The 13,929-nt window shown below is 44.5% G+C and overlaps 1 protein-coding gene across 3 annotated transcripts in view; it reads left to right on the top strand.

Annotated features, from left to right (window-relative positions):
• FBXO11 (F-box protein 11) overlaps nt 1-13,929 on the top strand; it is a 122,235-nt gene that overhangs the window by 107,023 nt on the left and 1,283 nt on the right. For 2 of the 3 annotated variants that reach the window (XM_056853703.1, XM_056853702.1), the window contains exons 17-22: nt 1,211-1,287; nt 1,381-1,524; nt 2,047-2,157; nt 2,680-2,787; nt 13,484-13,592; nt 13,755-13,853. In XM_056853703.1, coding sequence (XP_056709681.1) covers nt 1,211-1,287; nt 1,381-1,524; nt 2,047-2,157; nt 2,680-2,787; nt 13,484-13,592; nt 13,755-13,853 — 648 coding nt within the window. The remainder of the gene's footprint in view (nt 1-1,210; nt 1,288-1,380; nt 1,525-2,046; nt 2,158-2,679; nt 2,788-13,483; nt 13,593-13,754; nt 13,854-13,929) is intronic. The other variant, XR_008933413.1, reaches the window with a different exon arrangement.

Below are 13,929 nucleotides of genomic sequence, written 5' to 3'. Positions count from 1 at the left end.
TCTGGAATCCAAACAGATGCATGGGTTTACTGCTTGTTTACTGAGATTCTTCTCTCCCGTACCCCCAGAGAAACTGCTACTGAGGGTCAAGGAACCTTCAGGGTGGCATCTGAAGCAGTGAGGAATTGCATCTGGAAGGAAAGAAAATCAGTGCACAGTACACAGACATTTTTTTATCTCCCTTTAATCATGCCCCCATTTTGAAGGATTTTTCTCCTGCACTGATACCTAAAAGTGGTGTTTTTTTTTTTTTGTTTTTTTTTAAACTCCTTTAGTGCTGGAGTCCATATTTCAGTGAAAGAAGAAAAGCTCAATCAACAGAAATATAAGCATGCTTGTCCCATTAAAACCAGTGGTATTTCATCACACTGTCCAATGAAACTGAAGGAATTTTCAGATGATAGTTGCCCTGGCCTGAGCCAGGAGTATATGTGTACAATTTTGACTAGTAGTGAAAAGTGTCCATTTTAATATATATTTTTGGTCACTGTTTCAAGAGAGGATAAATGCTTTGCCTATTTAGGAATTGTGCTCACTCTGAATGGGCTTTATTTTGCTCGTTCTCAGCATACAATGAAATCTGGTTATGAGGTATTTGATGTGATCCTGAAATGAGTAAGATTATCCATACGAATAATTGAGGAAGTGGTACTAGATTAACTTACTCTTGGTGACTGCACATAACCAAATTAAATTCTCGGGCTGTTGTCTATGAAGGGAGGCATGGATTTCAAATCCTGTTCCTCACAACCAGGAGTTTGTTCCGGGGGGTAGTGGAGGCGCTGTGGTTCAGTGGTAAAACATATACTTTGTGTGCAGAAGGGTAGTTGTAGAAATCCTGGGGTTTTTGTGGTAGGATCAGAACTGGTGTTTTAACTGGCAAGTTGAAACAAGAGAGCACTTGGTGTAGCTATACTTCTACACTGTTGAACCTGTTGAACATTTCCTGAACTCTTGTTTGGATCATGGCATTAGTGAGGTGGTGTTCAAATAGGGGATCTCACAATTCAGACATTAGTTGCTACACCCTTACAAAGTGAGGCTGTAGGGGGCAGCTCATGAAGCAAAGTCCAATTCCCAATCTTGACTTGAATGTGCTTAAATTATTCCAGGTTACATCCAAAATTGCATGGTTCTGATAATACTTTTCCATTTTAATTTAGCTGTATAAACTTTCTATGAATAAATTATTTTGTTTGTTTGCACACAGAACTGGAAGCAACCCCAAAATTAGGCGCAACAAAATTTGGGGAGGTCAAAATGGTGGTATTCTTGTGTATAATTCTGGTAAGTTTTTCTTTTTTCTTTTTAAAGAAATTAAAATAAAATCATTATTCCATGGTTCCACAATACCCATCTTCTTGAATTTACCTTTTACAGGACTCGGCTTTATAGAAGACAATGAAATTTTTGATAATGCCATGGCGGGAGTATGGATTAAGACGGACAGTAATCCTACGTTAAGAAGGAACAAAATCCATGATGGAAGGGATGGAGGCATCTGTATATTTAATGGGGGCAGAGGTAGCAGCCATTCAATTTTTTCATATTTACTAATACCCAGTCTGATGCTTTTCAAAATAATAAAATTAAGTATTCTTCTTCTCAGCTGATCACCTTCACTCCCCAAAGACTTAAAGAAAGGGCACATTTAGCCATAGGAGAAGCAGCTGTTCCACAGTTTGCTAGAGAAGAGATGCTATAGTTTAGCCACCCAGAATAAGGCTGCATTGCAGTATGAGAATTTCACTGGGTAAACTAAGGTTATTCTGAGAGACTGCCAATTGCAGCAGAAGAGAAAGAGTGAATATAGAACAGCTTTGTTTGCATTTCATTGCTTTTCAGACTTTGGCAATACCCATGCTTATGGAGAACATTGCTTATATTAATACTTGGATTTGCTTGTACAGGTTGAGCATTAGAAGGCAGCATTCCCACCTTTCTGTGTATGTAGTTTTAAAAAATAGTCATTTTTTGGTTTGTTTGTTTGCTTGTAAGCAAAACTGAGATTTAAGCCTGAAGCTCATCTAATTGGTTTTGTGTTAGGCCTCCTTGAAGAGAATGATATCTTCAGGAATGCACAAGCTGGAGTCCTTATCAGCACAAACAGTCATCCTGTGTTGCGAAAAAATAGAATATTTGATGGATTTGCTGCAGGTTTGTACAGGATTTACATTGTCTTCGCTTATGATAATGTTAGAAGGTTAAGCCTTGTCAATGTTGAACCTCATTTGAAAAATAGTTTAAAATCACCTGAGGTGTTGGTCTTGTCCAAAGGGATACTTGGAAGTTTCTTTTCCCTTTTCTTTTGAAGCAGATGGCTATCCAGAACATAATTCTGTAAACAGCAAATATTTTATAGAGATCTTATTTTGTTGGAAGGGAATTGTTGAATTGGTTATTTATATACTCACAGAATTGTATCTGTCTTTTCTAGGAAATAGGGAACCATCATGTTTCTTGAGCAAAAAACATAAGACACAAAATCACCACTAACTGAGTTCACTATCACAGGGTGTAATAATAGCCACCACCTTAGTTGTTGCTAGTCCTAGCTTACTAAAAAAATATGTATTGCCCTTGATAGCAAAACGAAACTCCATGTACAGTGGCAGTGTACTGGATATGTCAAACTTGCTCTTCTTTTGGCTAAATTAGCATTTTTTCCTTTTATATAAGGTATTGAAATAACAAATCATGCAACTGCAACTTTAGAAGGCAATCAGATTTTCAATAACCGGTTTGGAGGCTTATTTCTAGCCTCTGGTGTCAACGTGACAATGAAAGGTATGTTGAATTACATGCTTTCTATAACTTGCTGATTCCTTTGGGATTTAAACAAATAAGTTGCACAGCTTCACATTTCAAACACTCTGATTCAAAGACGAAGCTTTGGGAAAAATGAAAATACATTTCACTGCCTTGCCACTAGAAATTGTGCACATTTATACAAGCACATTTGGTCAGATCCAGTGTTAGTCCAATATTTTTACTTTTGAAGAAGAGAAATTACTAGGGAGAACTGTTGCTGGCTGCCAAGCTATAAGGTATCTGAATACATTTAACACAAATTTGTGTATTATGGAAACCTTAATGGAATTTTACTTTGGAGTAGTAACTTGTTTTTATTTGCATTAATAGCTATTTTTTGATAAATTGGAATTTTGCTTGATTGTTTTATAGATGAGGATATTTTGATTTTGTATTTCTGACAAATGTAGAGCATGTTATGCTGATGGAAGAAACAGCAGCAGCTAGTGATCGATTTGGTATAGGGTCATTCATCCTTACATTAATGTGCTTTCTTAAATTGGGACACAGCAAAGGGTAGCTGAAGCAGTAAGTAGTTAGCAGCATTCAGGGAGACTCCTAGGATGTGAAGCTGGAATAGCAAAAAGAGGAACAGAATCAGAAAGGCACATGAGCAAGGGTCCCAAAGGAGGAGTGTGTGTAACTGGGAACAGGTGGACTGTGAACCAAATCCACCCAGTCCTAATTTACTGTGACTCAGCCCCTTCCCAGATTTGCAGTACAGTAGAAAATGCAACAAATAGAAGACAGAATTATGAAGAAATAACTGCATTAGACTTAATAAGAGATAGGGAAGGGGATGTTTTATAAATGTAGGAAGAAAAGAGACATTTCTTGAGAACTATGGTAGGAACAATGATCAAGGTAAACAAATCTGGGAAGAATGAAATCCTGAAAACATTGACTGGAAGAGCCAAAAACATCATGGTCTGCGTGCATCACACTGATGGACTTTTCACCTGCACACTACATTGATTTGGTAGCTTTTAGGAACAGAAATCTTCTGCCTTCACAGGCACAGAGTTGAGTATTCATATCCAAAGGGGAGCAGTAGCATCTTCCTCTTGATCCTCTTTCATCCATCACAGTGGTAGCATCAACTTGAACCTCTGTGAGATTTCTCATGCTACTAGCTTCCTCATTCTTTTGTTATATAACTGTGTTGCCGCATTAACAGTTTTTAGTTGGCTATTGCAATGTATGTAATGTTTTTCTGTTTCCAAACACAAAACAGCCAACAAATCACCTTTTTTTTTTCAATCTTTCTATTAATTCTCTGATTTTTGTCTTCTGGGGCCCAGAAAACTACCTTCAATTAGTGTTGTCAGTGCAGGGAAAAGCTACCTTCAACTGATGGCCATGATCAGCACCTCCTGTGCCTGGGGGTAACAATACACTGTTGAGACTTGCACTTACCACCTCAAGCTTACCAAACAGTCATGGTACAACTGAATCTCCAGCATCTGAGCCACTGTATAGGAGAGGGCTCTTCCTGTCTCTGAGGTGATGGTAGATAACTCTGAGTCAATTACTAGAAAACTAGCTTGTTTAACTTGGCATCTCCCATTACCCATCCTCACACCAGACTTTGATGGACCAAAGGTCTGATTCAGTATAAGGCAGTTTCATGTGTTCAAACATTAGACTTAATTTGCCATGTGCACCAAAAAAGCAAAAGCAACACCAACCACAGTGAGTCGTAAGTCAGACACTCCACATTAAGTCTTGATCCAAGGATGAGTGCTTCCCCACATTCCCACCTGTCTTGACACAGATACTGCTGGAACAATCTCTGAAGTTCATTCCAGCTGAATCAAAGTTGATCCTCAAAGTTGTTCAAGATACCATTCCCAAGACATCATCAACTGAAAGAAATAAAGGGGACGCCGACCTCCCCCCCGAAACAACATTTTGGGGAGCATTTGGGGCTGCAGTGGGAGAAGGGAGGTCAGAAAGTCGAAAACCTTGTGGCCTTGGAAACTCTGCCTTGGATCAAAGTCTATGGATACAGTGAGAACGGACCCTTGTTTACTCACCGGGAAGGTTCCTTCCGCTCTGAGGGACAAGGGCATCTTGCAGCTCGGGGAGGCAGGACTAAATTTTCAACTTCCTGTCTCCTAGGGCGGGAATAGCCTCAGCTTCCAGTTTACCTACTAACCAGGTTCTAGAGACAGGAGAAAAAACATGCAAACGTAACTTTGTATAACAATACTAATAACCAACTGAGTGTTGAGTAAAAGGAGGTAACAGAACAAGAGTTGAACGTTATATACAGAATGATAGGAAGGTGGAGGAGTTTTCCTGCATCCCTGTCTCTTTGTTGCAAATATTTGAAGTAATTTTACCACACAGAGCACCACCCTGGCCAGATTCTTTTTTGGGTGGGCAAGATGCCCTTGTCCCTCAGAGTGGAAGGAACCTTCTCGGTGAGTAAACAAGGGTCCGTTCCCGCTCTGAGTGACAAGGGCATCTTGCAGCTCGGGATGTCCAGGAGCTAGATCCCGGGTGGGAAAAAGCTTGGTTAGTCATTTGTGATGTGTTGCCACGTTTGGCAGAAAAGTACTGCATCAGTAATAGCCAAGGTGTTAATTTTATAATGTCTCACGAAAGTAGAGATGGTGGACCAGGTGGCCGCTTTGCATATCTCATCGATGGATGCCTGATTGTTGTATGCTGCCGTGGTAGTGGCACTTCTGATTGAATGGGCCGTTATGCCCATGGGTATTGCCAGCTTAGATGCTATGTAAGCTTCAGCGATGCATTGCTTGACCAGCCGACTTAGTGACTGTCGAGACAACTTGTTACCCAGATTAGGAGCTGACGGAGATATAAACAGCGCCTCTGACTTCTTAAATGGGGCTGTACAATGAATATACGTGCCAATGGCTCTGCGCACGTCTAAGGTATGTCACTCCTTTTGTTTTGGAGTGATAGGATTAGCGGAGAAGGAGGGCAGATGAAGTTCCTGTTGGTGATGGAACAGAGAATTTACTTTAGGAATGAAGGTGGGGTCGGGCTGGAGGACCACCTTGTCCTGGTGAAAAATGCACAGGTCTTTGTGGATTGACAGAGCCCCTATCTCTGATATCCTCCTTGCCGAAGTGATGGTGGTGAGGAATAGGACCTTCATGGACAGCAAGTGGAGTGGGATCTCCCGTAGCGGTTCAAACGGTGGCTTGGTCAAGGCCGTCAGCACAACGTTGAGTCTCCAGGTTGGAAATCTGTGTACTGCTGGGGGGTTAGTTTGGGTGATCCCTTTGAGGAAGGCTTTCACCTGTGGGTGCCCCGATAAGGTGAAGCCGTCTAATGATGTAATGATTGTAGATATGGCTGCCACCTGTTAGTGTAGTGTAGTGTAGTGTAGTGTGGCAGGCCGGAGCTTTTGTTTTACCCCGTCGAGTAAGAAGACTAAGAAGTGGGGAAGATCGATGTGTAGTGGGTCTTGACCTTTTCTATGGCACCATCTGGCGAAGGCCTTCCAGGTAGAGTCGTAGATCTTTCTGGTGGGTAGCTTCCTGGCCTGCAGAATAGTATCAATAACTTCTTGGCTCAAACCTAGAGCTGCCAGTTGGTGCCGCTTAATGGCCAAGCGGTTAGTCAACCATTTGGGATTGGGATGTTGAAGCGGTCCCTGTTGAAGCAGGTTGGGAAGGATGGGCAGTCGCCACGGTTGTTGTATCACCATTGCTGTTAAGGCTCCGTACCACGGTCTTCTTGGCCAATCTGGTGCAATCAGAATTACTGTCGTTCCCTTTGATCGTATTTTTCTGATGACCTTTTGCAGGATGGGGAGGGGAGGGAAGGCATATAGGGTTCCCGGAGGCCAATGAGATGTCAGAGCATCCGTCTTTTCTGCTTGAGGATGGTAGAAGTGGGTGTAGAAGCGAGGCAGCTTGTGGTTCTGGATGGAGGTGAACAGATCCACCTGCAGATTTCCGAATCTGTCTAGCAGCATCTTGAAGACTTGGTGGCACAAGGTCCACTCTCCTTCATCGATTGTGCGTTGACTGAGCCAGTCTGCCTGAATGTTTAGATTGCCCTGGATGTGCTCGGCCCGTAGTGCCAGGAAATTTCTTTCCACCCAGATGAGAATCTTTTGAGCCTCTCGATGTAGCATCGTGGATCTGGACCCACCCTGTTTCTTGAGGTGGGCCTTGGCCGCCATGTCAGTCCTGACGAGGACGTGCTTGTTTGACAGAGACCGCTGGAAGTGTCGGATGGATGGCTCTCAGCTCTAGCAGGTTGATGTGCTGTTTCTTTTCTGCCAGAGACCAGGTTCCCTGTACAATGGAGTCTTCTGTAGTGGCACCCCATCTCTCCAGACTGGCGTCTGAAGATTTGGACAGGTTCTGGAAAAATAAAAATTACTCCCTTTCTGAGATTTGTGGACTGAGACCACCGTAGGAGGCTCTTGCGTACTACTGGTTCTCTGTGTACCCACTTGTCTCTTTTGAGCGCGATACACCTCTGATGGGGGTGGAGCATCCACTGCAGGGGTCTGACAGGGAAGTGTGCCCATGGTACCGCTGTTTGCAGGAAATGAGTCATGTAGGTGAGCCAGTGACATGAGGTGTGCCTGAGGGGATCTGGCAGTGTTTTTTGCCATAAGGGCAATCTTTTGGACCTTCTTTTCGGGAAGAAAGATGGTGTCTATGGTGAAACCCAGGTGGAAGATGCGATGAGAAGGCTCCAGCTGACTTTTCCCCCAGTTTAGGAGGTAGCCGTGCTCCTCCAGAACTTGCATCGCTCAGGAAATGTGTGTTTTGAACGTTGGCCTGGACGGAGCTCAAATCAGCAGGTCGTCTAGGTAAGGATGCAGCTGGATCCTTTGCAGTGATGCCACTAGGGTTACCAACACCTTGGAAAAGATCCTTGCAGCTGAACCCAGGCCAAAAGGGAGGGCCCTGAACTGGAGGTGGAAGTTCACATATACAAACCTCCAATGGGAGGGGTGTATGGGTACGTGGAGGTATGCCTCTTGCAAATCTATGGATGTCATGAAGGTATTGTGCTGGAGGGCCTCCAGTAGAGAGGGTCTCCATCCTGAACCACCTGGCCTGTACATACCTGTTGAGGTATTTGAGGTCCAGGATGGCCCTCCAGTCCCCGTTCTTCTTGGGGACTGTGAAAAATAGGGAGTACACACTGGTTTTGTGTTCTTCCGGAGGTACGGTCTCTACAGCACTGATTTGCAAGAGGTGTGTAATGGCATCCACCGTGTGTTCATGTTTGGCATGTGATCGAGAAGTTGGGGACTGTACAATTCGATCTCGTGGTGTGGGTCTTAATTCTATGCGATATCCTTCCTTTACTACCTGAAGTACCCAGGCATCCGTCTGGGTGACTTCCCATAGTGGGAGGAAATGTTGGAGTCTTCCACCCACTGGAGCAGATGTGATGACACTGCTTCCCTGACTTGGGGAAATTATCCCCCTTGTTCCCCTGGAAACTTTGGTGTTGGAAGTTTTGGCTTTGGAAAGGGCGGGAGTATCTCCCTGGGCAGCGAAAGGATTGTCTATTGCCAGACCAGGAGGGTCGCCTTTAAACTTGCCTGTATCGTGCCAGGGTATGGGAGGCACGAAAAGGCTGCTAATAGCTTTTTGTCTCCTTCTTATAGGGTTTTGGCATGATGATCAGTCATCCACTTATCTAAACGGTCTCCAAATAGTTCTCCTGGCTGTAGGGGGTGGGCCAACAAGAGTGCCTTAGATTTGAACTCAACTGGCCAGGCTCTCAGCCAAAGTCCCCTGCGGATAGCTGCGTTGGCTGCCATGGCCTGGCCAAAAAGGAAATGGCGTCTAGGGGCGCATCGGCTACGAAGGATGACGCCTTAAGTATCCTGTCCACGCCCTCTACTACCTTGCTGTCTGTGCCCTCTAGGAGCTTGGCAAGCTTCTTGGTCCAGGTGATTGATGCCCTGGTTATGATGGCCGCTGCGGTGTTGCCCCAGAGGGTGAGGATGGAGGTTTCATATACCTTACGTGACAGAAACTCCAACTTGCAATCCAACTGATCTCTAATTGACCCGGCATCGTCCTCGGTTACGAAGTCAGAAGATTGTAGCGCAGCCACGGGGGCATTCACCACTGGCAGCTGGAAGAACTCTCTAGCAGGAGAAGACATGTCATAAAGCTTTTTAACTGCTATGGGGAATTGTTTGTTAATTGTAGGTTTGTCCCACTCAGAAGTGATAATATCATGAAAATGTTCAGGTAGTGGAACCTTTTTGGTTAACTGACCCTTTCTATGGAAATATGCTTTGGTGCCCTTTGGCCAGACCTGTGGTTTAGGTTCTTCTACTGTCTCAGCCTCCTGTGTTAGATCCAGAGCTATCAGTGCCTTGGACAACAGAGACTGGAAATCATCAGCAAGGAAAATCCTGGGTTGGCTTTCCGCCTCTAGGTGGCCTTCTTCGGCATCAGAATAGTATTCCCCCTCTTCTCTAACACTGCCTTCTGATGAATACAGCGAACCCTACTTGAATAAGGTTGCTTGGGTCGTTTGAGGGCTGACTGATTTCATGGCAGCCTTGGTGGGCCAGGGAACAGAGGTATCGGTATGGGAACAACACGCAACTGGAGAGATATTGGACGTGGATGCCAAGTCAGCATTAGAGGGGCTCGGAGAGGGTTGCATTTGGAATGCTAGGGCTTGCCTGATCATGAATGCGACATCATCAATAGTCGCTGGTCTCCCTCCCCCCGCTCCGCCCATGGGGGGGCTACATTACCCTCCGACGTCATCATGGGTGGGGGGTAATCTGCATGCAAAGACCTGGCCGGCTCTCTCCGGTGGAGTTTTGGAGGAACGGCTGCGGCACTGGAATCAGACACCAGGGGGCGCAGCCGTTTCGCGCTCTTTTTAGTGCTACCACCATGATGTTTCTTGGAATTTGCTTTCTTTGAGGTGAGCCGACCTTCAGCTTGTTCTCCGAGCGGCTCCCACTGTTTCGAGGGATCGGCTGTGCGGTGATCAGAAGGCTCCTGTTTCTGAGGCCATCTGCGCGTCGGCTTGGTTTTCTGTGGCTAAGCGCTGCTGCGCGTGCAGGGCACAATCATGATGTTTTGGACAAATAGTCATCCTCCTCCCGCCCTCTGGAAGCAGCGGCAGTAGCCATGGCTTCCGAGGGGATAATAGAGTGAAAGGGAAGAAATCCACAGGCAGAAGGGACAGAAGAGGTGTTTTTTTTTTTTTTTTTTAAATAGATTTAGGTAAGATAGAGAACTTAGATAAAGGTTAGACGAATAAAGGTAACATACATAGGAAATTTCCCTATCCTAGCTATGAGTTTACAGCAGCTCTGCTGTACACAACTGCTCCCCGGCAAGGCAGGAGGGAAACTGGAAGCTGGGGCTATTCCCGCCCTAGGAGACAGGAAGTTGAAAATTTAGTCCTGCCTCCCCGAGGAGTGGGCGTGAATAACCCGATCTGCAAGATACCCTAGTCACTCAGAGCGGGAACAGTGCGTTTTCCTTTTTAGGGAGAAGGCTTTTCTGCCCTTGGGGGATACTTCAGATTGCCAAAAAGCCATCGGCTAGAACAGGGGTACAAACTCAGATGGCTAAAGGGCCAAACTCCCCAACCAACAGATGCTCAGGGAACAGTCAGAGATCTACTCCCTCCATGACAGCTGCCTTCATCCTCCACTGCCCCTTTTTATAATCCTCAGGTTTTGTCCCCAACACTACCAGGCACACCCAGTCATAAGAACATAAGAAAAGCCATGCTGGATCAGACCAAGACCCATCAAGTCCAGCAGTCTGTTCACACAGTGGCCAACTAGGAAACCCACAAACAAGACAACTGCAGCATCACCATCCTATGTTCCACAGCACCTAATATATTTGGCATATGCTCCTCTGATCCTGAAGAGATGCCATCTGATTCAGTCCTGGGTGTCCCTGAATTGGCCCTGAAAGGAGCAAAAGGACATGAGGTGGGAGAGCGAGGGAGGAAAGGGAGAAACAAAGAAATAGGATGGGGGGGAATGAGCAAAAATGAAGGAACAGGCATGTGTAAAGGTAGCCCCACAAAACACGGTCATTCAGGTCAGAGTAACATGGTACTGCTGCTTCAATCACTTACTGCACCTCCTTGGGAATCCCACAAACAACTAAAGAGAGTGCTTGAGGAGAAATAGCTCTGTGCAACCATATGTGCCTTTGATGATCCTGATGGAGGCTGTGTATTTGACACCTTTATTAAACTAGAAATGGTCCTGAGTAAATGGAAATGTTTTTGAAACCATGTTTTCACATAGGGATAGGATCCACATTTACACACGAAGCTGCCTTAAACTGAACCAGACCTTTGGTCCATCAAAGTCAGTATTGTCCACTCTGTCTGGCAGCAGCTCTCCAGGGTCTCAGGCAGAGGCCTTTCACATCACCCACTGCCAGATCTTTTAACTGGAGATGCTGGGGATTGAACCTGGGACCTTCTGTGTGCCAAACAGATGCTCTACACTGAGCTACAGCCCTTCTCCTAGTCCATTCACCTGTCTGGTGACCTGCATCCTAGAGTACCTACTTCATCTACATTTTCCAGGCTCTTAAGATCCACTTAGGTGCTATTTCTATTTCACACCCCTTCATTCAGGGACTGTCCTAACTCTTACGAAGAAGTTTGTTGAGGGCCCTACAGAGCTTTGTCCTCCAGAGACACCACCAGCATCTGTGTGGGACATTCACTGGGTCTTCGTCCCCCCTTTGTGGGGGGGAATGTTTGAGCTGTTAAGAGAGCAAACTGAACTGCGTGCTCAGACATTCCTAATCTACAGATCCATAGGGGCAAGGTTGCCCTGCACTCAGCCATTGTCTTTGTACTGAAGGTGGCCTTTGTGTTTTATCTGACCCAAGACCTGGTTCTCCTTACCTGTTACCTTAATGCAATCCTGGAAGCAGAAGACCTAGATCATGAGGTACCCCTTTGTCTTGTAACTTCTTCCTCATTGGCAAGGGGGGCTAGTAAGTTATGCACTCTGCACTTATTCTTCCTACATCAGAGACAATGCTGCCCTGACCATGTCTTTCTTTTTTTAGAGGAGGGAGGCAAGCTAGTCTCTCAGTTCCACATCACTTAAGACAGGAGTGTCAAACATAAGGCCTGTGGGCCAAATCTGGCCCCTTGAGAGCTCTTATCCAGCCTGTGAGCCAGCCAAGTCTAACACAAATATTCACCTATGCTGTACACAGAACGTTAAATATAAACAACAGCAAAATATTGTCGAAGGCTTTCACGGTCAGAGTTCATTGGTTCTTGTAGGTTATCCGGGCTGTTAACCGTGGTCTTGGAATTTTCTTTCCTGTCGTTTCGCCAGCAACTGTGGCAGGCATCTTCAGAGTAGTAACACTGAAGGACAGTGTCTCACAGTGTCATATCTTCCTACACACTTGACACTGAGACACTGTCCTTCAGTGTTACTACTCTGAAGATGTCTGCCACAGTTGCTGGCGAAACGTCAGGAAAGAAAATTCCAAGACCACGGTTACACAGCCCGGATAACCTACAAGAACCAATAAACAACAGCACTCAGGCTCAGTACTATTAAACAATTTATGCAATGCTAGAAAAATGTATTAGAAGCATCATAAACAGAAAAACAATGAGCAAGCCAAGGCAGCCAACCCCAACTCTAAATATGAACTGACAAGACATGGCCCGGCCCAACCAAGTAACATTTATGTCATATCCAGCCTTTGTAATAATTTAGTTTGACACCCTGGCTTAAGAACTTGTGCTGCTGATGTATTTCCCAAGTCCTCCTTCAAAGGCAGAAAGAACACTATCTGCAGAGCCCTTACCGTCCATATCAAGATGGATAGATCTTTCAGAAACCCCCTGGTCTATTTGTGTGTCACAGAAGTGCAAGTACGGGGCAAATAGGTGCCCCAGCTACTGGTTCATACTACAGATTAGACTGTTACAAGTTGTTGTCGAAACTACATACCACAGTTAGAGCCCACTCTGCCTGGGGTATGGCCACATCCTCTACTTCCAGTAAGAGCACAGTACTTCAAGAACTATGTAGATTATCTTCCAGATCAGAGTCCTCCACCTTCATAAAGCATTATGCCTTGGATATGAGGCTAAATTAGATATATTCTTTGGCAGTGATACTCAGTACTGTTCTGTCTAACCTATTCCCACTTATTCTATTGCTCAGTGTGCCTGCACAGGCACCATTAACAAGAAGTTGCTTTTCTGTAACTGATGCTCAGCTTCCTATCATCTATGCAGACAATCCATCCTTCTTCCCTGTCATGTGCATTTTAGCCTGCTGTGTTATTCTAATGACAAACAGAGCACCACGCCCCAGCATGTACACTAGCACTTACTGGTTGGGGTTGGTGCTTGTAAAAGATTGCAAAATCCATTCAGAGAATATCAGTTACAAGCAAGAAACCTGTTCATTTTAAAATCTAGTGTATTTTTGTGTTGCTGTAGCTACGATCAAATCAATGTTTTTAGATTTTAATTGTGGTATAATTTGTGTTCTGTTGGTAAGACACTGAACATATTTTCTGGGATAGTAGGATCGTTTTTCCCAGAACTTTGTTTCAGTTCATATTCAGTAGGTAGATAGCTGAAACCTTGGCTCTTGTACTAAGTGATTCTTCAGTGTGCTACAGTAAACTAGTATTGTAACACCTGGAATAACCTTTTGTTGCAGATAATAAAATAATGAACAATCAAGATGCCATAGAAAAAGCTGTTAGTAGAGGACAGTGTCTATATAAAATATCAAGTTATACCAGCTACCCCATGCATGATTTCTATAGGTAAGTGATTAAGCCTAGTACAGTCCTTTTCACAGCTTGTGCTGTTTTTTTCAAAAGCAATTTAAATATTGATTCCTCTAACTTTGGTACTGTATCAAGACACTAAAGTTTTTCTTTTAAACACCAGCAAGTCTGCTTATATGAGTCTTTGTTACATTCTAGGTGTCACACTTGTAACACCACAGACCGCAACGCCATATGTGTAAACTGTATTAAGAAGTGCCATCAAGGACATGATGTGGAATTTATTAGACATGATAGGTACGTTGAACAACTTTTGGTGGAATCTTGGTACCATTTTTCAGCAAACGTTTCCTCAAAGATTTCTCTCTTCCAG

Source organism: Euleptes europaea, chromosome 7 (assembly GCF_029931775.1).
Source record: "Euleptes europaea isolate rEulEur1 chromosome 7, rEulEur1.hap1, whole genome shotgun sequence".
Taxonomy (NCBI): domain Eukaryota; kingdom Metazoa; phylum Chordata; class Lepidosauria; order Squamata; family Sphaerodactylidae; genus Euleptes; species Euleptes europaea.
The sequence above is the reverse complement of the archived record's forward strand: the minus strand, read 5'-3'. Positions and strand labels throughout refer to the sequence as shown.